The sequence below is a fragment of the Coregonus clupeaformis genome, unplaced genomic scaffold (assembly GCF_020615455.1).
Source record: "Coregonus clupeaformis isolate EN_2021a unplaced genomic scaffold, ASM2061545v1 scaf0516, whole genome shotgun sequence".
Taxonomy (NCBI): Eukaryota; Metazoa; Chordata; class Actinopteri; order Salmoniformes; family Salmonidae; genus Coregonus; species Coregonus clupeaformis.
Window position 1 is genome coordinate 52,247 of NW_025533971.1, and position 24,790 is coordinate 77,036.

General features: G+C 42.0%; 2 protein-coding genes across 2 annotated transcripts; both read left to right on the plus strand.

Annotated features, from left to right (window-relative positions):
* The first annotated feature begins 1,611 nt into the window (after positions 1-1,611).
* LOC123484972 (gastrula zinc finger protein XlCGF17.1-like) lies at positions 1,612-14,137 on the plus strand. The gene is made up of 2 exons (XM_045215795.1): positions 1,612-1,730; positions 13,081-14,137. The coding sequence occupies exon 2, from the start codon at positions 13,188-13,190 to the stop codon at positions 14,028-14,030; it is 843 nt and encodes a 280-aa protein (XP_045071730.1). The 5' UTR covers positions 1,612-1,730; positions 13,081-13,187; the 3' UTR covers positions 14,031-14,137.
* Positions 14,138-19,554: 5,417 nt separating this feature from the next.
* On the plus strand, positions 19,555-23,119 carry LOC123484970 (gastrula zinc finger protein XlCGF17.1-like). The gene is made up of 2 exons (XM_045215793.1): positions 19,555-19,565; positions 21,785-23,119. The coding sequence occupies exons 1-2, from the start codon at positions 19,555-19,557 to the stop codon at positions 22,935-22,937; spliced, it is 1,164 nt and encodes a 387-aa protein (XP_045071728.1). The 3' UTR covers positions 22,938-23,119.
* The last annotated feature ends 1,671 nt before the right edge of the window (positions 23,120-24,790 follow it).

A 24,790-nucleotide genomic window follows, 5' to 3' on the forward strand; every position in this document is an offset into this window, starting at 1 on the left:
AAGCTCATTGAGGAACTCTCCAAGGGCACCTGGTGGGCGATAGATGACAATGTTAAGCTTGAGTGGACAAGTGACAGTGACAGCATGGAATTCAAATGAGGAGATGGACAGGTGAGAGAGGGAGAAAAGAGAAAATCGCCAGTTAGGAGAAATGAGTAGCCCTGTGCCACCACCATGATGACCAGATGCTCTTGTGGACTCTGAGAGAAAACGTAGTCAGATGAAGAAAGAGCAGCTGGAGTAGCAGTGTTCTCTGGGGGGGATCCATGTCTCCATCAGGCCCAAAAAAGTCAAGGGACTGAAGGGCAGCATAGGCTGAGATGAACTCTGCGTTCTTGACCGTAGATCGGCAGTTTCAAACGCTGCCAGAGACCCGGAATTACACATGGGTTCACTAAATTAGGGGTGGGAGCGTCTGTGAAGCCTACATCAAGAGGAGCTGCCAGAGATCCCGGAATTCCAGGCAGGGTACACTAAATTAGAAGGGTTGCAGCCAAGGGGGTGGGGAGCGTCTGTAAAGCCTACAGGGGGAGGAGCCAACAGGTATAGAAAACACACACATAGTTGCCAAAGCTACAAAAAGAGCAAAATTAGATAATCTGAAAATAACTAGGTAAAATACAGAAGTGAGAAAATGGTGTGGCGCCTTTCCTCAAACAACTCGGCAGAACTCTTAGTTCTGCTGAGAAACCAGGGATACTGAGGTACTAACACGGATTTCTGATTGCCTAGCAACCACTCCACCTCCACCTTCAATACAGTCCACTGATTACCAAAAACAGATCACAAGGTGCACTGCCCCTTAATCCTGGTTGATGTGTCAACAGTAATCTGCAAATTATGAGCAGTCAGCAGTTCACACACCAAGTAGACCACAGATAAAAAATAAAAAATGATATGTATCACTCCTGGAGATATCAGGAGTCCTCTAGCTATAGAATAAAGTCCAAAAATGGATGTAGCAACTTCAGATTTAAAAATAAACGCTTTGTCTGGAGAAAAAAAAAAAAAGTGTTTTATTTTTCTCTCAACTGCGTTACCTACTCCAGTCAGCAGATGGCGATGTGTGTCTTTCAGGCGATGCTACCAGTGTGACGTATAATCTAGTGGACGGGACGTTTAAACAAAAACAGCTAATCAGCCACCTCCGTAGCTTGCTAGCCAACATAGCCGAAAGATTCAAGCTCTTTAGACAATTTCGTGTATATTAGCCACTGTGTTTTAAACCCACTTCTGTCGTCTAGTTAGTTATCCCATTTAATTTCATATTTACGGTGTTGTTGTTATTGGTCAGCTAGCTGGCTGGTTAAGTTAGCACTAGCCTAGTTAGCTAACATCCCCGACCATGAGCTCACTAAGCTACTCTCCTCCTACTAAAGAAGAGGAGGTCTGCTGGACGGAGAAAGAGGGTCTAGTGAAAGAGGAGGAGGAAGAGGAGGAGGATGTTACAATACAAAAACAAGTAGAGGGTGAAGCTGTTACCGTGAAAGAAGAAGAGAAAGACGTTACAGTGAAAGATGAGGAAGACGCGTTCAGAGTGAAAGAGGAGGAGGATGTTACAGTGAAAGAAGAGGAAGACGCGTTCAGAGTGAAAGAGGAGGAAGACGCGTTCAGAGTGAAAGAGGATGATGATGTTACAGTGAAAGAAGAGGAAGACGCGTTCAGAGTGAAAGAGGAGGGGGAGATAACTGTCATATTGGAAGAGGACAATGGAGATGTGATTAACACCAGTAAGTACTGTCTTATAACACTGCATTTAAAAAAAAAAACTGATGTGTGGTTAGGGGCAATCTGGGATTCACACAACAACAAAAAATGACTGCCCTGACACTTGTTTTGGTAAACAGCTGTGGGAAGGGGGCTGGAGAAATGTAACAAATTAACATTTCATAGATTCTCACAGGACTCTATCCACACAGTAGGCACACACACAGCAGCGTAGCCTGAAAATATTTTTGGTGTCCCGGATTGTTCTGACAATTCTCACATAGAAACTTCATTGGGAGGAACAATGCTTGACATGCTTTTTAAAATGTGTATCTCAAACCATTTATGAGAAAATCCTGATGAAAGTGGCCATTTTAGGCCCTTTTTTAGAGCTATACAGATCTGGCATCGTAGCCCTTTAAACACATACCTGTATACAGGTTGAAAATTGCAGATTTGGCCACTGATAAGCGCCTCAATTGGAATGCAGTGGCTGTACAGTAACATGCATTACATGACGTCAGAGCTCTGGGTCTCCGCAGTGAAATGCTTACCGGCCTTCCCTAACAGTGAAGTGCTTACCGGCCTTCCCTAACAGTGAAATGCTTACGGGCCTTCCCTAACAGTGAAATGCTTACGGGCCTTCCCTAACAGTGAAATGCTTACTGGCCTTCCCTAACAGTGAAATGCTTACTGGCCTTCCCTAACAGTGAAATGCTTACGGGTCTTCCCTAACAGTGAAATGCTTACGGGCCTTCCCTAACAGTGAAATGGTTACTGGCCTTCCCTAGCAGTGAAATGCTTACTGGCCTTCCCTAACAGTGAAATGCTTACTGGCCTTCCCTAACAGTGAAATGCTTACTGGCCTTCCCTAACAGTGAAATGCTTACTGGTCTTCCCTAACAGTGAAATGCTTACGGGCCTTCCCTAACAGTGAAATGCTTACTGGTCTTCCCTATCAGTGAAATGCTTACTGGCCTTCCCTAACAGTGAAATGCTTACGGGCCTTCCCTAACAGTGAAATGCTTACGGGCCTTCCCTAGCAGTGAAATGCTTACTGGTCTTCCCTAACAGTGAAATGCTTACGGGCCTTCCCTAGCAGTGAAATGCTTACTGGCCTTCCCTAGCAGTGAAATGCTTACTGGTCTTCCCTAACAGTGAAATGCTTACGGGCCTTCCCTAACAGTGAAATGCTTACTGGTCTTCCCTAACAGTGAAATGCTTACTGGTCTTCCCTAACAGTGAAATGCTTACGGGCCTTCCCTAACAGTGAAATGCTTACTGGTCTTCCCTAGCAGTGAAATGCTTACTGGTCTTCCCTAGCAGTGAAATGCTTACTGGTCTTTCCTAACAGTGAAATGCTTACTGGCCTTCCCTAACAGTGAAATGCTTACGGGCCTTCCCTAACAGTGAAATGCTTACGGGCCTTCCCTAACAGTGAAATGCTTACTGGTCTTCCCTAACAGTGAAATGCTTACTGGTCTTCCCTAACAGTGAAATGCTTACTGGTCTTCCCTAACAGTGAAATGCTTACTGGCCTACCCTAACAGTGAAATGCTTACTGGCCTTCCCTAACAGTGAAATGCTTACTGGCCTTCCCTAACTGTGAAATGCTTACAGGCCTTCCCTAACAGTGAAATGCTTACTGGTCTTCCCTAGCAGTGAAATGCTTACTGGTCTTCCCTAGCAGTGAAATGCTTACTGGCCTTCCCTAACAGTGAAATGCTTACTGGCCTTCCCTAACAGTGAAATGCTTACGGGCCTTCCCTAACAGTGAAATGCTTACTGGCCTTCCCTAACAGTGAAATGCTTACTGGTCTTCCCTAGCAGTGAAATGCTTACTGGCCTTCCCTAACAGTGAAATGCTTACTGGCCTTCCCTAACAGTGAAATGCTTACTGGCCTTCCCTAACAGTGAAATGCTTACTGGCCTTCTCTAACAGTGAAATGCTTACTGGTCTTCCCTAGCAGTGAAATGCTTACTGGCCTTCCCTGACAGTGAAATGCTTACTGGCCTTCCCTAACAGTGAAATGCTTACTGGCCTTCCCTAACAGTGAAATGCTTACTGGCCTTCCCTAACAGTGAAATGCTTACTGGCCTTCCCTAACAGTGAAATGCTTACTGGTCTTCCCTAACAGTGAAATGCTTACGGGCCTTCCCTAACAGTGAAATGCTTACGGGCCTTCCCTAACAGTGAAATGCTTACTGGTCTTCCCTAACAGTGAAATGCTTACTGGCCTACCCTAACAGTGAAATGCTTACTGGCCTTCCCTAACAGTGAAATGCTTACTGGCCTTCCCTAACTGTGAAATGCTTACTGGCCTTCCCTAACAGTGAAATGCTTACTGGTCTTCCCTAGCAGTGAAATGCTTACTGGTCTTCCCTAGCAGTGAAATGCTTACTGGCCTTCCCTAACAGTGAAATGCTTACTGGCCTTCCCTAACAGTGAAATGCTTACGGGCCTTCCCTAACAGTGAAATGCTTACTGGCCTTCCCTAACAGTGAAATGCTTACTGGTCTTCCCTAGCAGTGAAATGCTTACTGGCCTTCCCTAACAGTGAAATGCTTACTGGCCTTCCCTAACAGTGAAATGCTTATTGGCCTTCCCTAACAGTGAAATGCTTACTGGCCTTCTCTAACAGTGAAATGCTTACTGGTCTTCCCTAGCAGTGAAATGCTTACTGGCCTTCCCTGACAGTGAAATGCTTACTGGCCTTCCCTGACAGTGAAATGCTTACTGGCCTTCCCTAACAGTGAAATGCTTACTGGCCTTCCCTAACAGTGAAATGCTTACGGGCCTTCCCTAACAGTGAAATGCTTACTGGTCTTCCCTAACAGTGAAATGCTTACTGGCCTTCCCTAACAGTGAAATGCTTACTGGCCTTCCCTAACAGTGAAATGCTTACTGGCCTTCCCTAACAGTGAAATGCTTACTGGCCTTCCCTAACAGTGAAATGCTTACTGGCCTTCCCTAGCAGTGAAATGCTTACGGGCCTTCCCTAGCAGTGAAATGCTTACGGGCCTTCCCTAACAGTGAAATGCTTACGGGCCTTCCCTAACAGTGAAATGCTTACGGGCCTTCCCTAACAGTGAAATGCTTACTGGCCTTTCCTAGCAGTGAAACTTCCCAACAATGCAAAGAAGAAGAAAAAATTGAAATAGTAGAAAAATAATAACAGAATAAATCCACAATGAGTAACGATAACTTGGCTCTATACAGGAAGTACCAGTACTGAGTCCATGTGCAGGGGTACGAGGTGATAACTTGGCGCTATACAGGAAGTACCAGTACTGAGTCCATGTGCAGGGGTACGAGGTGATAACTTGGCTCTATATAGGAAGTACCAGTACTGAGTCCATGTGCAAGGGTACGAGGTGATAACTTGGCTCTATACAGGAAGTACCAGTACTGAGTCCATGTGCAAGGGTACGAGGTGATGACTTGGCTCTATACAGGAAGTACCAGTACTGAGTCCATGTGCAGGGGTACGAGGTGATAACTTGGCTCTATACAGGAAGTACCAGTACTGAGTCCATGTGCAGGGGTACGAGGTGATAACTTGGCTCTATACAGGAAGTACCAGTACTGAGTCCATGTGCAGGGGTACGAGGTGATAACTTGGCGCTATACAGGAAGTACCAGTACTGAGTCCATGTGCAGGGGTATGAGGTGATAACTTGGCTCTATACAGGAAGTACCAGTACTGAGTCCATGTGCAAGGGTACGAGGTGATAACTTGGCTCTATACAGGAAGTACCAGTACTGAGTCCATGTGCAAGGGTACGAGGTGATGACTTGGCTCTATACAGGAAGTACCAGTACTGAGTCCATGTGCAGGGGTACGAGGTGATAACTTGGCTCTATACAGGAAGTACCAGTACTGAGTCCATGTGCAGGGGTACGAGGTGATAACTTGGCTCTATACAGGAAGTACCAGTACTGAGTCCATGTGCAGGGGTACGAGGTGATAACTTGGCTCTATACAGAAAGTACCAGTACTAAGTCCATGTGCAGGGGTACGAGGTGATAACTTGGCTCTATACAGGAAGTACCAGTACTGAGTCCATGTGCAGGGGTACGAGGTAATAACTTGGCTCTATACAGGAAGTACCAGTACTGAGTCCATGTGCAGGGGTACGAGGTAATAACTTGGCTATATATACACGGGGAGCCAGTACCGAGTCCATGTGCAGGGGTACATGGTAATTGAGGTAGATTTAAGCAACAAGGCCCGAGGGGGGTGTGGTATTTGTCCAATATACCACGTCTAAGGGCTGTTGTTAGGCGACTTAACGCAGAGTGTGTATGTATCTAGTCCCCAAGTGTCTGCATGGTTCTAAGAGGCTCTGGTGAAAGTTTCCATTAAGGTTGTCCTATTGGTTATCACTCCTCCATTAAGGTTGTCCTATTGGTTATCACTCCTCCATTAAGGTTGTCCTATTGGTTATCTCTTCTCCATTAAGGTTGTCCTATTGTTTATCTCTCCTCCATTAAGGTTGTCCTGTTGGTTATCACTCCTCCATTAAGGTTGTCCTATTGGTTATCACTCCTCCATTAAGGTTGTCCTATTGGTTATCACTCCTCCATTAAGGTTGTCCTATTGGTTATCACTCCTCCATTAAGGTTGTCCTATTGGTTATCGATGACAATGTTGAAGACGTACAGTGCATTCGGAAAAGTATTCAGACCCCTTGACTTCACATTTAGTTACGTTACAGCCTCATTCTAAAATTGATTAAATTGTGTTATTTTAATCAATCTACACACAATACCCCATAATGACAAAGCAAAAACAGGTTTTTAGAAATGTTTGCAAATGTATAATTTTTTTTTTTTTAAAGCATTTACATAAGTATTCAGACCCTTTACTCAGTACTTTGTTGAAGCACCTTTTGCAGTGATTATAGCCTCAAGTCTTCTTGGGTATGACGCTACAAGCTTGGCACACCTGTATTTGGGGAGTTTCTCCCATTCTTCTCTGCAGATCCTCTCAAGTTCTGTCAGGTTGGATGGGGAGCGTTGCTCCACAGCTATTTTCAGGTCTCTCCATAGATGTTTGATCGGGTTCAAGTCCGGGCTCTGGCTGGGCCACTCAAGGACATTCAGAGAAGCAACTCCTGCGTTGTCTTGGCTGTGTGCTTAGGGTCATTGTCCTGTTGGAAGGTGAACCTTCACTCCAGTCTGAGGTCCTGAGCACTCTGGAGCAGGTTTTCATCAAGGATCGCTCAGTGCTTTGCTCCATTCATCTTTGCCTCAATCCTGACTAGTCTCCCAGTCCCTGCCACTGAAAAACATCTTCACAGCATGATGCTGCCACCACCATGCTTCACCGTAGGGATGGTGCCAGGTTTTCTCCAGACCATGATGCTTGACATTCAGGCCAAAGAGTTAAATCTTGTTTCTCATGGTCTGAGAGTTTTTAGGTGGCTTTTGGCAAACTCCAAGCGGGCTGTCATGTGCCTTTTACTGAGGAGTGGCTTCCATCTGGCAACTCTACCATAAAGGCCTGATTGGTGGATGGTTGCAGAGATGGTTGTCCTTCTGGAAGGTTCGCCCATCTCCACAATTGGAACTCTAGAGCTCTGTCAGAGTGACAATCGGGTTCTTGGTCACCTCCCTGACCAAGGCCCTTCTCCCACGATTGCACAGTTTGGCCGGGCGGCCAGCTCTAGCTTAGTCATGGTGGTTCTAAACTTATTCCATTTAAGAATGATGGCGGCCACTGTGTTTTTGGGGACCTTCAATGCTGCAGAAATGTTTTGGTATACTTCCCCAGATCTGTGCCTCGACACAATCCTGTCTCGGAGCTCTACGGACAATTCCTTCGACCTCATGGCTTGGTTTTTGCTCTGACATTCACTGCCAACTGTGTGCCTTTCCAAATCATGTCCAATCAATTGAATTTACCAAGGATGAACAATGGAAACAGGATGCACCTGAGCTTAATTTCGAGTCTTATAGTAAAGGGTCTGAATACTTAGGTAAATAAGGTGTTTAAAAAATATATATTTGAAATACATTTGTAAATATTTCTAAGAACCTGTTTTCACTTTGTCATTATGGGGTATTGTGTGTGTAGGGAAAAAATAATAATTGTATCAAGTTTAGAATAAGGCTGTAACGCAACAAAATGTGGAGAAAGGGAGGAGGTCTGAATACTTTCCGAATGCACTGTAGATGCTCTTTTACACAGGGTCAGTGAAAATCAGTTGTCCCCCCCAAAGCTCTGTCCCCTCACTCTCAAAACAGAATTTCTCAGTTTTACTTACCCTCAAACTTTGGAATCAAAGAGGACAGATTCCACTCATTCAGAGTATCCTTTACAAACCTGTCCAGTGGCCTTGACCTCTGCATTTAAGCACAGAAATAAAGAAATGTTAGAAACATAGCTAGCTAACTATACTAAACTTGGCTACATCAAATATAAGGTAAACTCTAACATTAGCTAGCTAACAGAGTTTGCATCCATCCACCGACTAAAGCTGCCACTGTCAGAAACCATTGGAAACTAGTACAGTAACAACGCCTGCCGAATAGCTTGGTTAAATTAACCCAGAAGGAGAATAAGTCAAATCTAGCTATGGTAATTTAGCTAGCCAGCTAACGTTAGCTAATGAGTGAAACAGTGTCCGACAGTCCAGAAGAAGAAGTGTCCGACTTAGTTAGCTATCGTTACAGACAGCTTGCTAGCTAGCCAAACGTAGTCAAAAAAACGTACATTTAGCTATATTCCGCAACAACACTCCAGTAAATTAGCATTGCGAGCATGGTTGCCAGGCTAACGTTACCACAGCCTGAAACATTAGCATAGAAAATGACTAGCTAGCTAACGGTCATTAGCTAATGCTCAAGCTAACATTAGCTAGCTACCTAATTTACCTAATAAGACGGCCTCAATCTGTACTTTTTGCCATGTAACTGATTGCATCTAGAAGGAACACCACATGTAACTGATTGCTTCTAGAAGGAACACCACATGTAACTGATTGCTTCTAGAAGGAACACCACATGTAACTGATTGCTTCTAGAAGGAACACCACATGTAACTGATTGCATCTAGAAGGAACACCACATGTAACTGATTGCATCTAGAAGGAACACCACATGTAACTGATTGCATCTAGAAGAAGAGAAGGAACACCACATGTAACTGATTGCATCTAGAAGGAACACCACATGTAACTGATTGCATGTAGAAGGAACACCACATGTAACTGATTGCATCTAGAAGGAACACCACATGTAACTGATTGCGTCTAGAAGGAACACCACATGTAACTGATTGCTTCTAGAAGGAACACCACATGTAACTGATTGCTTCTAGAAGGAACACCACATGTAACTGATTGCTTCTAGAAGGAACACCACATGTAACTGATTGCTTCTAGAAGGAGAGAAGGAACACCACATGTAACTGGTTGTTTCTAGAAGGAACACCACATGTAACTGATTGCTTCTAGAAGGAACATCACATGTAACTGATTGCATCTAGAAGGAACACCACATGTATCTGATTGCTTCTAGAAGGAACACCACATGTATCTGATTGCTTCTAGAAGGAACACCACATGTAACTGATTGCTTCTAGAAGGAACACCACATGTAACTGATTGCTTCTAGAAGGAACACCACATGTAACTGATTGCTTCTAGAAGGAACACCACATGTAACTGATTGCTTCTAGAAGGAACACCACATGTAACTGATTGCTTCTAGAAGGAACACCACATGTAACTGATTGCATCTAGAAGGAGAGAAGGAACACCACATGTAACTGATTGCATCTAGAAGGAACACCACATGTAACTGATTGCATCTAGAAGGAACACCACATGTAACTGATTGCATCTAGAAGGAACACCACATGTAACTGATTGCTTCTAGAAGGAACGCCACATGTAACTGATTGCTTCTAGAAGGAACACCACATGTAACTGATTGCTTCTAGAAGGAACACCACATGTAACTGATTGCTTCTAGAAGGAACACCACATGTACAGTGGGGGAAAAAAGTATTTAGTCAGCCACCAATTGTGCAAGTTCTCCCACTTAAAAAGATGAGAGAGGCCTGTAATTTTCATCATAGGTACACGTCAACTATGACAGACAAAATGAGAAAAAAAAATCCAGAAAATCACATTGTAGGATTTTTAATGAATTTATTTGCAAATTATGGTGGAAAATAAGTATTTGGTCAATAACAAACGTTTCTCAATACTTTGTTATATACCCTTTGTTGGCAATGACACAGGTCAAACATTTTCTGTAAGTCTTCACAAGGTTTTCACACACTGTTGCTGGTATTTTGGCCCATTCCTCCATGCAGATCTCCTCTAGAGCAGTGACGTTTTGGGGCTGTCGCTGGGCAACACAGACTTTCAACTCCCTCCAAAGATTTTCTATGGGGTTTAGATCTGGAGACTGGCTAGGCCACTCCAGGACCTTGAAATGCTTCTTACGAAGCCACTCCTTCGTTGCCCGGGCGGTGTGTTTGGGATCATTGTCATGCTGAAAGACCCAGCCACGTTTCATCTTCAATGCCCTTGCTGATGGAAGGAGGTTTTCACTCAAAATCTCACGATACATGGCCCCATTCATTCTCTCCTTTACACGGATCAGTCGTCCTGGTCCCATTGCAGAAAAACAGCCCCAAAGCATGATGTTTCCACCCCCATGCTTCACAGTAGGTATGGTGTTCTTTGGATGCAACTCGGCATTCTTTGTCCTCCAAACACGACGAGTTGAGTTTTTACCAAAAAGTTCTATTTTGGTTTCATCTGACCATATGACATTCTCCCAATCCTCTTCTGGATCATCCAAATGCACTCTAGCAAACTTCAGACGGGCCTGGACATGTACTGGCTTAAGCAGGGGGACACGTCTGGCACTGCAGGATTTGAGTCCCTGGCGGCGTAGTGTGTTACTGATGGTAGGCTTTGTTACTTTGGTCCCAGCTCTCTGCAGGTCATTCACTAGGTCCCCCCGTGTGGTTCTGGGATTTTTGCTCACCGTTCTTGTGATCACTTTGACTCCACGGGGTGAGATCTTGCGTGGAGCCCCAGATCGAGGGAGATTATCAGTGGTCTTGTATGTCTTCCATTTCCTAATAATTGCTCCCACAGTTGATTTCTTCAAACCAAGCTGCTTACCTATTGCAGATTCAGTCTTCCCAGCCTGGTGCAGGTCTAAAATTTTGTTTCTGGTGTCCTTTGACAGCTCTTTGGTCTTGGCCATAGTGGAGTTTGGAGTGTGTCTGTTTGAGGTTGTGGACAGGTGTCTTTTATACTGATAACAAGTTCAAACAGGTCCCATTAATACAGGTAACGAGTGGAGGACAGAGGAGCCTCTTAAAGAAGAAGTTACAGGTCTGTGAGAGCCAGAAATCTTGCTTGTTTGTAGGTGACCAAATACTTATTTTCCACCATAATTTGCCAATAAATTCATTAAAAATCCTACAATGTGATTTTCTGGATTTTTTTTCCTCAATTTGTCTGTCATAGTTGACGTGTACCTATGATGAAAATTACAGGCCTCTCTCATCTTTTTAAGTGGGAGAACTTGCACAATTGGTGGCTGACTAAATACTTTTTTTCCCCACTGTAACTGATTGCTTCTAGAAGGAACACCACATGATCAAGATATCCTGAAGACGATACACTAATTTATCACTCAAATAAAGTGTTATGAGTGAGTGCACCTCAAACGTATTTCCAAGGTGTTGATGCATCCTCCTCCCAATACAGCCTCCTCCAACACCAGGGGTAGGGAGAAGGGAATCCATCTGCAAAGTGAAGTTTTTGCTCTGATGTCAAATCAGCTCATATTGTTGTTACCGTAGCTGTTGTACTAGCTAACATGCTACTGAACCGTGACACTAGCATATAGACACATATAGACAGGTGTTAAAAGACAGCAACATATTCACCTAAAAATAGATGTTTTTAGGCAAATCATTAGTTAGCTAATACAAATGACATGTAACAACACCCTGAGAGTATCAGACAGGACTGGACTCTAACTAGTATGCAGCTAACACCACACAGCCCTTACACCACTGCCACAGCAAAGAAGTTCTGAACCACTGACGGTCCGAATCTACCACAGCAAGAAGTTCTGAACCACTGACGGTCCGAATCTACCACAGCAAGAAGTTCTGAACCACTGACGGTCTGAATCTACCACAGCAAGAAGTTCTGAACCACTGACGGTCTGAATCTACCACAGCAAGAAGTTCTGAACCACTGACGGTCTGAATCTACCACAGCAAGAAGTTCTGAACCACTGACGGTCTGAATCTACCACAGCAAGAAGTTCTGAACCACTGACGGTCTGAATCTACCACAGCAAAGAAGTTCTGAACCACTGACGGTCTGAATCTACCACAGCAAAGAAGTTCTGAACCACTGACGGTCCGAATCTGCCACAGCAAAGAAGTTCTGAACCACTGATGGTCTGAATCTACCACAGCAAGAAGTTCTGAACCACTGACGGTCCGAATCTACCACAGCAAGAAGTTCTGAACCACTGACTGTCCGAATCTACCACAGCAAGAAGTTCTGAACCACTGACGGTCTGAATCTGACCTGGGACAACATTGATCTCAATGGGGGTTTCTATTGAGATTGTATAGTGTACTAGTCCTGATTTAGTATCAGTAAGGTGATATTTATTGCCAGTGACCATTTTACATTTGAGTCATTTAGCAGATGCTCTTATCCAGAGCGACTCACAGGAGCAATTAGGGTTCAGTGCCTTGCTCAAGGTCACATTGACATATCTTTCACCTAGTCGGCTCGGGGATTCGAACCAACTGCTAGGCCACCTGCCGCCCATATCCTGTTTCTTTTTTACACTGGTCATTAAACTTTGGGTCCTTCAGAGCTCTGCTCTGATCAGCCTAAAACATGACATTATCTATTATTATAGAGCTCTGATCAGCCTATAAACATGACATTATCTATTATTATAGAGCTCTGATCAGCCTATAAACATGACATTATCTATTATTATAGAGCTCTGATCAGCCTAAAAACATGACATTATCTATTATTATAGAGCTCTGATCAGCCTAAAACATGACATTATCTATTATTATAGAGCTCTAATCAGCCTAAAACATGACATTATCTATTATTATAGAGCTCTGATCAGCCTAAAACATGACATTCTATGAGACATTAGATTTTGAGCTCTACATAAATTGTTTTTAAACTCTCACCAAGTTTATTTTTAATGATGAAATGTTGTGAAGACTGACCTCAGGTTATTGAGGGATCTAGTCTGGATTAAACCTCATAGGAAGACAATTTTATCATGTGGAGGTTTAATTCAGGTCACTTTAGTATTTAACTATATACTCTGTTTGTCTTTAGCAGGAGAGAGACCAGACTCTCAGTCAGACAGTGGAAAGAGTCCTTCAGAGGAACCAGACCCAGAGACACTCAAACCAGCGAGACTACACCACTGCTCCAAGTGTGGAATGAGTTTTACCCGATTACTACGCCTGAAATCACATGAGAGAATACATACAGGAGAAAAGCCCTTCCACTGCTCCCATTGTGGAAAGAGTTTTACTCAGTTAGGGAACCTTAAAATACACAAGAGAATACACTTGGGAGAGAAGCCTTACCACTGCTCCAAATGTGGAATGACTTTTACCTGGTTAGGGAGCCTGAAAACGCATGAGAGGGCACACACAAGAGAAAAGCCTTTCCAATGTTCTCACTGTGGAAAGAGTTTTACCCAGTTTGGGGACCTGAATAAGCACGAGAGGACACACACAGGAGAGAAGCCCTACCAATGCTCCCAGTGTGGAAAGAATTTTTGTTGGTTAGTGAGCCTGAAAACGCATGAGAGAATACACACAGAAGAGAAGCCTTACCCCTGTTCCCATTGTGAAAAGCGTTTTAGGGGGTTAGTGAGCCTGAAACGGCATGAGAGAATGCACACAGGAGAGAAGCCTTACCCCTGTTCCCATTGTGAAAAGAGTTTTAGGTGGTTAGGGACCCTGAAAACGCATGAGAGGACACACACGCCAGAAAAAGAAAAGCCCTACCAATGCTCCCTGTGTGGAAAGAGTTTTACCAAGTTAGGGGGCCTGACTAGGCATGACAGGACACACACAGGAGGGGATAAGACCTACCACTGCTCCCTGTGTGGACAGAGATTTAACCGGTTAAGACATCTGAATAAGCATGAAAGAATACATACACAGGAGGAGAAGACATACCACTGCTCTCATTGTGGAAAGACATTTTCCCAGTCAGAGGACCTGAAATCACACGAGAGAATAGAGAGGCTGTGTTCTGACTTATGTTTTTGACTGAGAATTTGTGTTTTTCTTTATGCTACATTAAATCAGCTTTGATTTTATTGATTTTGATACAAATATAAACCCTCTGATGTTGTTCATTATATTATTTTCGATATTGCAAATTATAATATAAGTAAGTAGCCTTGCAGGAGCCTTGGCTTGTCTGACTCAGAATCTCATAGTAGCAAGCCCATCTCCTTAATGTACAAGTACTTCCCCTGGACAAGACTCTAATCTATTAAGTTATTACATAGATTAATAGAATTTTGCAATTCTTGATTCCAACTTTGAAACCTCTTGAATTTAATTCGATATATGATTTGAATACTGCTAAATGACTTTGTCAGTCGGGGCTCTGGCTGGGCCACTCAAGGACATTCAGAGACTTGTCCCGAAGCCACTCCTGTGTTGTCTTGGCTGTGTGCTTAGGGTCGTTGTCCTGTTGGAATGTGAACATTCGCCCCCAGTCTGAGGTCCTGAACGCTCTGGAGCAGATTTTCAACAAGGATCTCTCTGTACTTTGCTCCGTTCATCTTCCCCTCGATCCTGACTAGTCTCCCAGTCCCTGCCGCTGAAAAACATCCCCACAGCATGATGCTGCCACCACCATGCTACACCGTAGGGATGGTGCCAGGTTTCCTCCAGACGTGACGCTTGGCATTCAGGCCAAAGAGTTCAATCTTGATTTCATCAGACCAGAGAATATTGTTTCCTTTTGGCAAACTCCAAGTGGGCTGTCATGTGCCTTTTACTGAGGAGTGGCTTCCGTCTGGCCACTCTGTCATAAAGGCCTGATTGGTGGAGTGCTGCAGAGATGGTTGTCCTTCTGGAAGGTTCTCCCATCTCCACAGAGGAACTCTAGAGCTCTGTCAGAGTGACCATCAAGTTCTTGGTCACCTCCCTGACCAAGCCCCTTCTCCCCTGATTGTTCAGTTTGGCCAGGCGGCCAGCTCTAGGAAGAGTCTTGGGGGTTCTAAACTTCTTCCATTTAAGAATGATGGAGGCCACTGTGTTCTTGGATCTTCAATGCTGCAGATATTTTTTGGTACCCTTCCCCAGATCTGTGCCTCGACACAATCCTGTCTCGGAGCTCTATGGACAATTCCTTCCACCTCATATCTTGGTTTTTGCTCTGGTGTGCAATGTCAACTGTGCGACCTTATATAGACATGTGTGTGCCTTTCCAAATCATATCCAATCAATTGAATATACCACAGGTGGACTCCAAACAAGTTGTAGAAACATCTCAAGGATGATCAATGGAAACAGGATGCACCTGAGTTCAATTTTGAGTCTCATAGCAAAGGGTCTGAATAATTAGGTAAATAAAGTATAACTGTTTTGTTTTTTTATATACATTTGCAAAAATGTCTAAAAACCTGTTTTCGCTTTGTCATTATGGGGTATTATGGGTAGATTGATGAGGAAAAAATATATTTTAATCTATTTTATAATAAGGCATCTTTCTGATTGAGAGGGGGTCAAATACTTATTTCCCTCATTAAAATGCAAATCAATTTATAAAAAAATTTGACATGCGTTTTTCAGGATTTTTGTTGTTGTTATTCTGTCTCTCACTGTTCAAATAAACCTACCATTAAAATTATAGACTGATCATTTCTTTGTCAGTGGGCAAACGTACAAAATCAGCAGGGGATCAAATACTTTTTTCCCCTCACTGTATATGTCACAACGATTCACCGATACGTGACTCTATGATGCTGGTGAAGTTTTGTCTCACGCTCCTGCCGCACGAGCGCAGACACACTTCCCCAAGCTCTGGTCATAAAAAAGCTAGCTAGCCGATGGATGCAAACAATGTTCTTCCCCAAAAAACATAGCAAAAAAACGACAATCTGTTTCAGTAGCTATAGTTAGCTAGCTAACGATCTAGCTAGGTGTCATCATCTAAAATACCCCTAAATTATAAGGCAGTTCTTATTTGATTAATGGTGGTCAGACCCACCTATGTGAAGCTAGCCACAATAAGGATTAGCCACAATAGTGGAATTTGCGCTTTGCCTTCAAAATAGTCTCTCAATGAACGTGATGCAAATGAATACAAATACTGGAATCATGCCATAATGGAATAAATCATGCTAAACGAGGGTGGATTGTTCTTTAAATACAGTGGGGGGAAAAAGTATTTAGTCAGCCACCAATTGTGCAAGTTCTCCCACCTAAAAAGATGAGAGAGGCCTGTAATTTTCATCATAGGTACACGTCAACTATGACAGACAAATTGAGAAGAAAAAAATCCAGAAAATCACATTGTAGGATTTTTAATGAATTTATTTGCAAATTATGGTGTAAAATAAGTATTTGGTAACCTACAAACAAGCAAGATTTCTGGCTCTCACAGACCTGTAACTTCTTATTTAAGAGGCTCCTCTGTCCTCCACTCGTTACCTGTATTAATGGCACCTGTTTGAACTTGTTATCAGTATAAAAGACACCTGTCCACAACCTCAAACAGTCACACTCCAAACTCCACTATGGCCAAGACCAAAGAGCTGTCAAAGGACACCAGAAACAAAATTGTAGACCTGCACCAGGCTGGGAAGAATGAATCTGCAATAGGTAAGCAGCTTGGTTTGAAGAAATCAACTGTGGGAGCAATTATTAGGAAATAGAAGACATACAAGACCACTGATAATCTCCCTCGATCTGGGGCGCCACGCAAGATCTCACCCCATGGGGTCGAAATGATCACAAGAACGGTGAGCAAAAATCCCAGAACCACACAGGGGGACCTAGTGAATGACCTGCAGAGAGCTGGGACCAAAGTAACAAAGCCTACCATCAGTAACGCACTACGTCGCCAGGGACTCAAATCCTGCAGTGCCAGACGTGTCCCCCTACTTAAGCCAGTACATGTCCAGGCCCGTCTGAAGTTTGCTAGAGTGCATTTGGATTATCCAGAAGAGGATTGGGAGAATGTCATATGGTCAGATGAAACCAAAACATAACTTTTTGGTAAAAACTCAACTCGTCGTGTTTAGAGGACAAAGAATGCTGAGTTGCATCCAAATAACACCATACCTACTGTGAAGCATGGGGGTGGAAACATCATGCTTTGGGGCTGTTTTTCTGCAAAGGGACCAGGACGACTGATCCGTGTAAAGGAAAGAATGAATGGGGCCATGTATCGTGAGATTTTGAGTGAAAACCTCCTTCCACAGCAAGGGCATTGAAGATGAAACGTGGCTGGGTCTTTCAGCATGACAATGATCCCAAACACACCGCCCGGGCAACGAAGGAGTGGCTTCGTAAGAAGCATTTCAAGGTCCTGGAGTGGCCTAGCCAGTCTCCAGATCTCAACCCCATAGAAAATCTTTGGAGGGAGTTGAAAGTCTGTGTTGCCCAGCGACAGCCCCAAAACATCACTGCTCTAGAGGAGATCTGCATGGAGGAATGGGCCAAAATACCAGCAACAGTGTGTGAAAACCTTGTGAAGACTTACAGAAAACGTTTGACCTGTGTCATTGCCAACAAAGGGTATATAACGAAGTATTGAGAAACTTTTGTTATTGACCAAATACTTATTTTCCACCATAATTTGCAAATAAATTCATTAAAAATCCTACAATGTGATTTTCTGGATTTTTTTTCTCTTTTTGTCTGTCATAGTTGACGTGTACCTATGATGAAAATTACAGGCCTCATCTTTTTAAGTGGGAGAACTTGCACAATTGGTGGCTAACTAAATACTTTTTTCCCGCACTGTAAATTCAACAAAATACCATAATTTGTTAATTTGATAAATCTGTTGAAATCACACTGGATGTATTAGACTTTAGAATTGCATTGGAGGGGGCAAGCCTATTTCACTGTACAGCCTTACCTATGGATTGTGGATCAATGACGTGGGGGTATCGGTCTACTCAGTGACACCCAGAGAACATTAGCTCTTATTGCGAGACTCTGAAACCACTGCGAATTGAGCCACATTTATTGTGCCAGTCACCCTACTACGTGTATTGAACACTATTCCAGAGGGAAAAAACAATACAACCTGGATGTTCTGGAGTCTGATAACGGACTTTTATTTTGAAGGTGAAACGCAAATTCCACTATTGTGGCTAATCCTTATTGTGGCTAGCTTCACAACACAAAACCCGGTCAAGCCATACTAGCCAGATGAAGCTAGCTGGCTGCTTATAACGTTAGTTTTGGGCAACAGGGTAAAGTAGCTAGCTAGCTAGTTATTTCAATAGGAGAACAACAAGTGGCTAGCTAGTTATTTCAATAGGAGAACAAGTGGCTAGCTAGTTATTTCAATAGGAGAACAACAAGTGGCTAGCTAGTTATTTCAATAGGAGAACAACAAGTGGCTAGCTAGTTATTTCAGTAGGAGAACAAAAAGTGGCTAGCTAGTTATTTCAATAAGAGAACAACAAGTGGCTAGCTAGTTATTTCAGTAGGAGAACAACAAGTGGCTAGCTAGTTATTTCAATAGGAGAACAACAAGTGGCTAGTTAGTTATTTCAGTAGGAGAACAACAAGTGGCTAGCTAGTTATTTCAATAAGAGAACAACAAGTGGCTAGCTAGTTATTTCAGTAGGAGAACAACAAGTGGCTAGCTAGTTATTTTAATAGGAGAACAACAAGTGGCTAGTTAGTTATTTCAGTAGGAGAACAACAAGTGGCTAGTTAGTTATTTCAATAGGAGAACAACAAGTGGCTAGTTAGTTATTTCAGTAGGAGAACAACAAGTGGCTGGCTAGTTATTTCAATAGGAGAACAACAAGTGGCTAGCTAGTTATTTCAGTAGGAGAACAACAAGTGGCTAGCTAGTTATTTCAATAGGAGAACAACAAGTGGCTAGCTAGTTATTTCAATAGGAGAACAACAAGTGGCTGGCTAGTTATTTCAGTAGGAGAACAACAAGTGGCTAGCTAGTTATTTCAATAGGAGAACAACAAGTGGCTAGCTAACATTTTTTGATCCTGGTCGTTTGATCCTGATCTAATTTCAAATGCTCACACAGACGTTTTCCCATTCGGTCGAACAAGCAATGCTTTATTACCAACGCAGTATTGTACTGCTTCGACAGTGATCGTAATGGTGGCACTTGGCTTGCACGTGCAAATTCAGAACACACAGCATTCTATAATAGAATTGTGTTAATTGACGTGTCAAATTAAAAGCTTATTCGAAGCGTCAAATAGTGTTATTCGACGTGTATCTTTTTTGACACGCAAAGACTCAAACACGGCGTTCCATAACTGGTGGAATCACTAAACACATGCTTCATTTGTAAATGGCGTCTGCGTGTTGTAGTGTGCTCCTGGTTATCTGTAAATAAAAAATTTTAAAAAAAAATTGCCTTCTGGTTTGCTTCATATAAGCAATTTGAAATGATTTATACTTTCACTTTTTACACTCAAGTATATTTTTGCAAGTACATTACCTTTTGATACTTAAGTATATTTAAAACTAAAATACTTTTACTCAATAAGTATTTTACTAGTTGACTTTCACTTTTACTCGAGTCATTTTCTATTAAGGTATCTTTTACTTTTACTCAAGTATGATAGTTGGGTACTTTTTGCACCACTGATTAATTATAAATAATTAGTCATTTAGCAGACACTCTTATCCAGAGCGACTTACAGGAGCAATTAGGGTTAAGCGCCTTGCTCAAGGGCACATCGACAGATTTTTCACCTAGTCGGCTCCGGGATTAGAACCAGCGACCTTTCGGTTACTGGCACAACGCTCTTAACCACTAAGCTACCTGCCGCCCCACACCCATTATCAGGCAGAACATAACAATCAGTCTCCGGACCTTGTAGGGTAAGAGGTGTGTACCCCTGGGCTGTATGAATGGTCGAGTCAGTCCTTCTATCTAAAAGTTATCCTAGGGAGGACCCAGACCCCCTGAGCAAGGGGACCTTGTAGGGTAAGAGGTGTGTACCCCTGGCCTGTATGAATGGTCGAGTCAGTCCTTCTATCTAAAAGTTATCCTAGGGAGGACCCAGACCCCCTAAGCAAGGGGACCTTGTAGGGTAAGACGTGTGTACCCCTGGGCTGTATGAATGTTCAAATAACTGTAATGTAATTTTTACCAATATGTTACTGTGCTCATTTCTGGAGGTGGAAATTATATTTTAGATGGTGTCAACATAAGTTTATTTACCTAAAGTTTGGAGTAAAATGTCCTTTTAAAAAGTAACCAGAACTGAGCTTCTCAGTCATTCTATCTAAAAGTTATCCATGGGGAGGGAGGACCCAGACCCCCTCTAAGCAAGGGGACTGGAATTGGTCAAACTCGCAGTTTAATACATGTACACATGAAAGCATGACGGTCATGACTTTGTCACATGACAGGGGAGGTTAACTTGGCCCCAGACAATCCATCTGAGATCGATTGCAACATTTCAGTCATGGGATGCTTTAACCCCTGTGATCTGAGCCTTGCTGTTGGAAACCACTACAGCGTCCCACTTTTGGCTGTCGCAATGTGCGCCTCCCCAACTTTAATTAGTTGACTTTTGTCTGCAGTCGTCTGCTTTAGCCTTACAACTCGAACGCAACCCGCTGGAATATATTGTTTTTAATCATCTAGGAATTGTTCAAACGGCACTCAGTGAGGCATCTACTACACCATTAAAGAGTGGGACACCAACAAAACTTTATTAACGATAGATAAAATGCATCCAATTACACTGAGTGAAATAGTTCTTATTATCTATTATTATAGAGCTCTGATCAGCCTAAAAACATGACATTATCTATTATTATAGAGCTCTGATCAGCCTATAAACATGACATTATCTATTATTATAGAGCTCTGCTCAGCCTATAAACATGACATTATCTATTATTATAGAGCTCTGATCAGCCTATAAACATGACATTATCTATTATTATAGAGCTCTGATCAGCCTATAAACATGACATTATCTATTATTATAGAGCTCTGATCAGCCTATAAACATGACATTATCAATTATTATAGAGCTCTGATCAGCCTATAAACATGACATTATCTATTATTATTATAGAGGTCTGATCAGCCTATAAACATGACATTATCAATTATTATAGAGCTCTGCTCAGCCTATAAACATGACATTATCTATTATTATAGAGCTCTGATCAGCCTATAAACATGACATTATCTATTATTATAGAGCTCTGCTCAGCCTATAAACATGACATTATCAATTATTATAGAGCTCTGATCAGCCTATAAACATGACATTATCTATTATTATTATAGAGGTCTGATCAGCCTATAAACATGACATTATCAATTATTATAGAGCTCTGATCAGCCTATAAACATGACATTATCTATTATTATTATAGAGGTCTGATCAGCCTATAACATATTATCTATTATTATAGAGCTTTGATCAGCCTATAAACATGACATTATCTATTATTATTATAGAGGTCTGATCAGCCTATAACATATTATCTATTATTATAGAGCTCTGCTCAGCCTATAAACATGACATGATCTATTATTATAGAGCTCTGATCAGCCTATAAACATGATATTCCATGAGAGAGCTAGAGGTTAGAGGTTAGATTTGAAGCTCTTCATTATTATCATTCTTAGTATTATTATGATGGCCACAAGTTTTTCTTTAATGATGAAATGTTGTGAAAATTGAACTCCCTAGTCTGGATTAAACCTCATAGGAAGACAGTTTTATCATGTGGAGGTTTCATTTAGGTCATTTTAGTGTCTAATTATATACTCTGTCTTTAGCAGGAGAGAGACCAGACTCTCACTCCGACAGCGGGAAGAGTCCTTCAGGGGAACCAGACCCAGAGACGTCCAAACCAGCAAAACAACACCACTGCTCCCAGTGTAATAAGAGTTTTAAGTGGTTATGGAAGCTGAAAGAGCATGATAGAACGCACACAGGAGAAAAGCCCTTCCAATGCTCCCAGTGTGGAAAGAGTTTTAGAAGGTTAGAACACCTACAATTACATGAGAGAACACACACAGGAGAAAAGTCTTACCACTGCTCCCAGTGTGGAAAGAGTTTTAGAAGGTTAGAACACCTAAAATCACATGAGAGAACGCACACAGGAGAAAAGTCTTACCACTGCTCCCAGTGTGGAAAGCGTTTTAGAAGGTTAGAACACCTACAATCACACGAGAGAACACACACAGGAGAAAAGCCATACCACTGCTCCCAATGTGGAAAGAGTTTTACCCGGTTAGGGGGCCTGAAAACTCACGAGAGAACACACACAATAGAGAAGCCTTACCACTGCTCTCAGTGTGAAAGGAGTTTTAAGTGGTTAGGGAATCTGAAGGATCATGATAAAATACATACAGGAGAGAAGCCTCATCAATGCTCTCAGTGTGGAAAGAGTTTTAGGTGGATAGGGAGGCTGAATGAACATGAGAGGACACACACAGGAGAAAAGCCCTACCAATGCTCCCAGTGTGGAAGGAGTTTTAAGTGGTTAGGGAGTCTGAAGGAGCATAAGAAAATACACACAGGAGAAAAGTCTTACCACTGCTCCCTGTGTGTAAAGAGTTTTACAGAGTTATGGAACCTAAAAGAGCATGAGAGGACACACTCAGGAGAAAAGCCTTTCCAATGTTCCCAGTGTGGAAAGAGTTTTACCCGTTCAGGGGACCTGAAAAGGCATGAGAGAACACACACAGGAGAGAAGCCTTTCCAATGTTCCCAGTGTGGAAAGAGTTTTACCCAACCATGGCATCTGAAAGCGCATGAGAAGACACACACAGGAGCGAAGCCCTACCACTGTTCCCATTGCACAAAGAGTTTTACCCAGTTATGGGGCCTGAAAAGGCATGAGAGAATACACACAAGAGAAAGCCCTTTCCAATGTTCCCAGTGTGAAAAGACATTTTCCCGATCAGGGGACCTGAAAAGACACAAGAGACTTGAGAAGCTATGTTCTGTCTCATGTTCTTGACTGAGAATTTGTGGTTTTGTTTATGTTACATGAAATTACATTTTAAATAATAGACCTTACTCAAAGATAATAATGTATTGAATTTATATAGCACCTTTCCACCTACAGCAGATGTTCAAAGCACTTTACTAATTAAACAGTAGGTGCTCAAACCATTACATTTTAAACAGTTTGGTGTTCAAAACTTTTTACATATTAAACAGTAGGTGTTCGAACCCTTTACATATTAAACTGTAGGTGTCCAAATCTTTACATATTAAACAGTAGGTGCTCAAATGCATTTACATATGAAACAGTAGGTGTTCAAATACCTTTACATATTAAACAGTAGGTGTTCAAACTCTTTACATATTAAACAGTAGGTGTTCAAATCCTTTACATATTTAACAGTAGGTGTTTAAATATATTTACATATTAAACAGTAGGTGTTAAAAATACATTTACATATTAAATAGTAGGTGTTGAACCCCTCTCCATATTGAACAGTAGGTGTTGATACCTCTCCATATTAAATAGTAGGTGTTGAATCCCTCTCCATATTAAATAGTAGGTGTTGAATCCCTCTCCATATTAAATAGTAGGTGTTGAATCCCTCTCCATATTAAATAGTAGGTGTTGAATCCCTCTCCATATTAAATAGTAGGTGTTGAATCCCTCTCCATAATAAACAGTAGGTGTTGAATCCCTCTCCATATTAAACAGTAGGTGTTGAATCCCATTTCATATTAAACAGTAGGTGTTCAAACCCTTTACATATTAAACAGTAGGTGTTCAAAACACTACATATTAAACATTAGGTTTTCAAATCCCTCTCCATATTAAACAGTAGGTGTTCAAACCCTTTACATATTAAACAGTAGGTGTTCAAATCCCTCTCCATATTAAACAGTAGGTGTTGAATCCCATTTCATATTAAACATTAGGTGTTCAAACCCTTTACATATTAAACAGTAGTTGTTCAAAACCCTTTACATATTAAACATTAGGTTTTCAAATCCCTCTCCATATTAAACAGTAGGTGTTCAAATCCCTCTCCATATTAAACAGTAGATGTTGAATCCCATTTCATATTAAAAAGTAGGTATTCAAAGCCCTTTACATATTAAACAGTAGGTGTTCAATACCCTCTCCATATTAAACAGTAGGTGTTCAAAACCCTCTCCATATTAAACAGTAGGTGTTCAAAATCCTTTACATATTAAACAGTAGGTGTTGAATCCCTCTCCATATTAAACAGTAGGTGTTGAATCCCTCTCCATATTAACAGTAGGTTTTTAAATCATGGATGTCACCAGGACCTGGCTTTCGGGCTTTAGCCCCGAGTCTTTTGTGCTGCTGCAATGGTGTAAGAAAAAATATTAGTCAACTGAATGCGCCACCTAATTAACAGAGCCGTGATTAGGCCGACATGAAACTCCGGAAGTCATCCAAGCGTTCTAATCAGGGGTGTAGCACTGCGCTGGTGCACAGCAGAGCTAATGGTGTCTGATTCATTAGTCATCTACATAACAAACCGAATATAAGAGATCATGTCAGGCCAATTTAGGACCATTTAGGATGATTGTGCTGAAATGTTTCTTTTTTTGTTTGTTGTGGTTGTGTTTAACTCCGTTTGCTCTAAAATTCGATTAGTTAGGCCGGTTAGCCACCCTTACACCGTTCAAGAAAATCGAAATGCATATTTCCGTGAAACTGATTGGGATCAAATGGTGTTCAATGCATGCAGCATGGACGTTTCTCCTGTAAAACATGAATAATTATAATTCACGATTGACAGTGATGACGGCCTAATTTGCTGTTTTTAGTATTTTAAAAATAGAACATTTCCCAATTTTGGATTTATATTCTAAAAT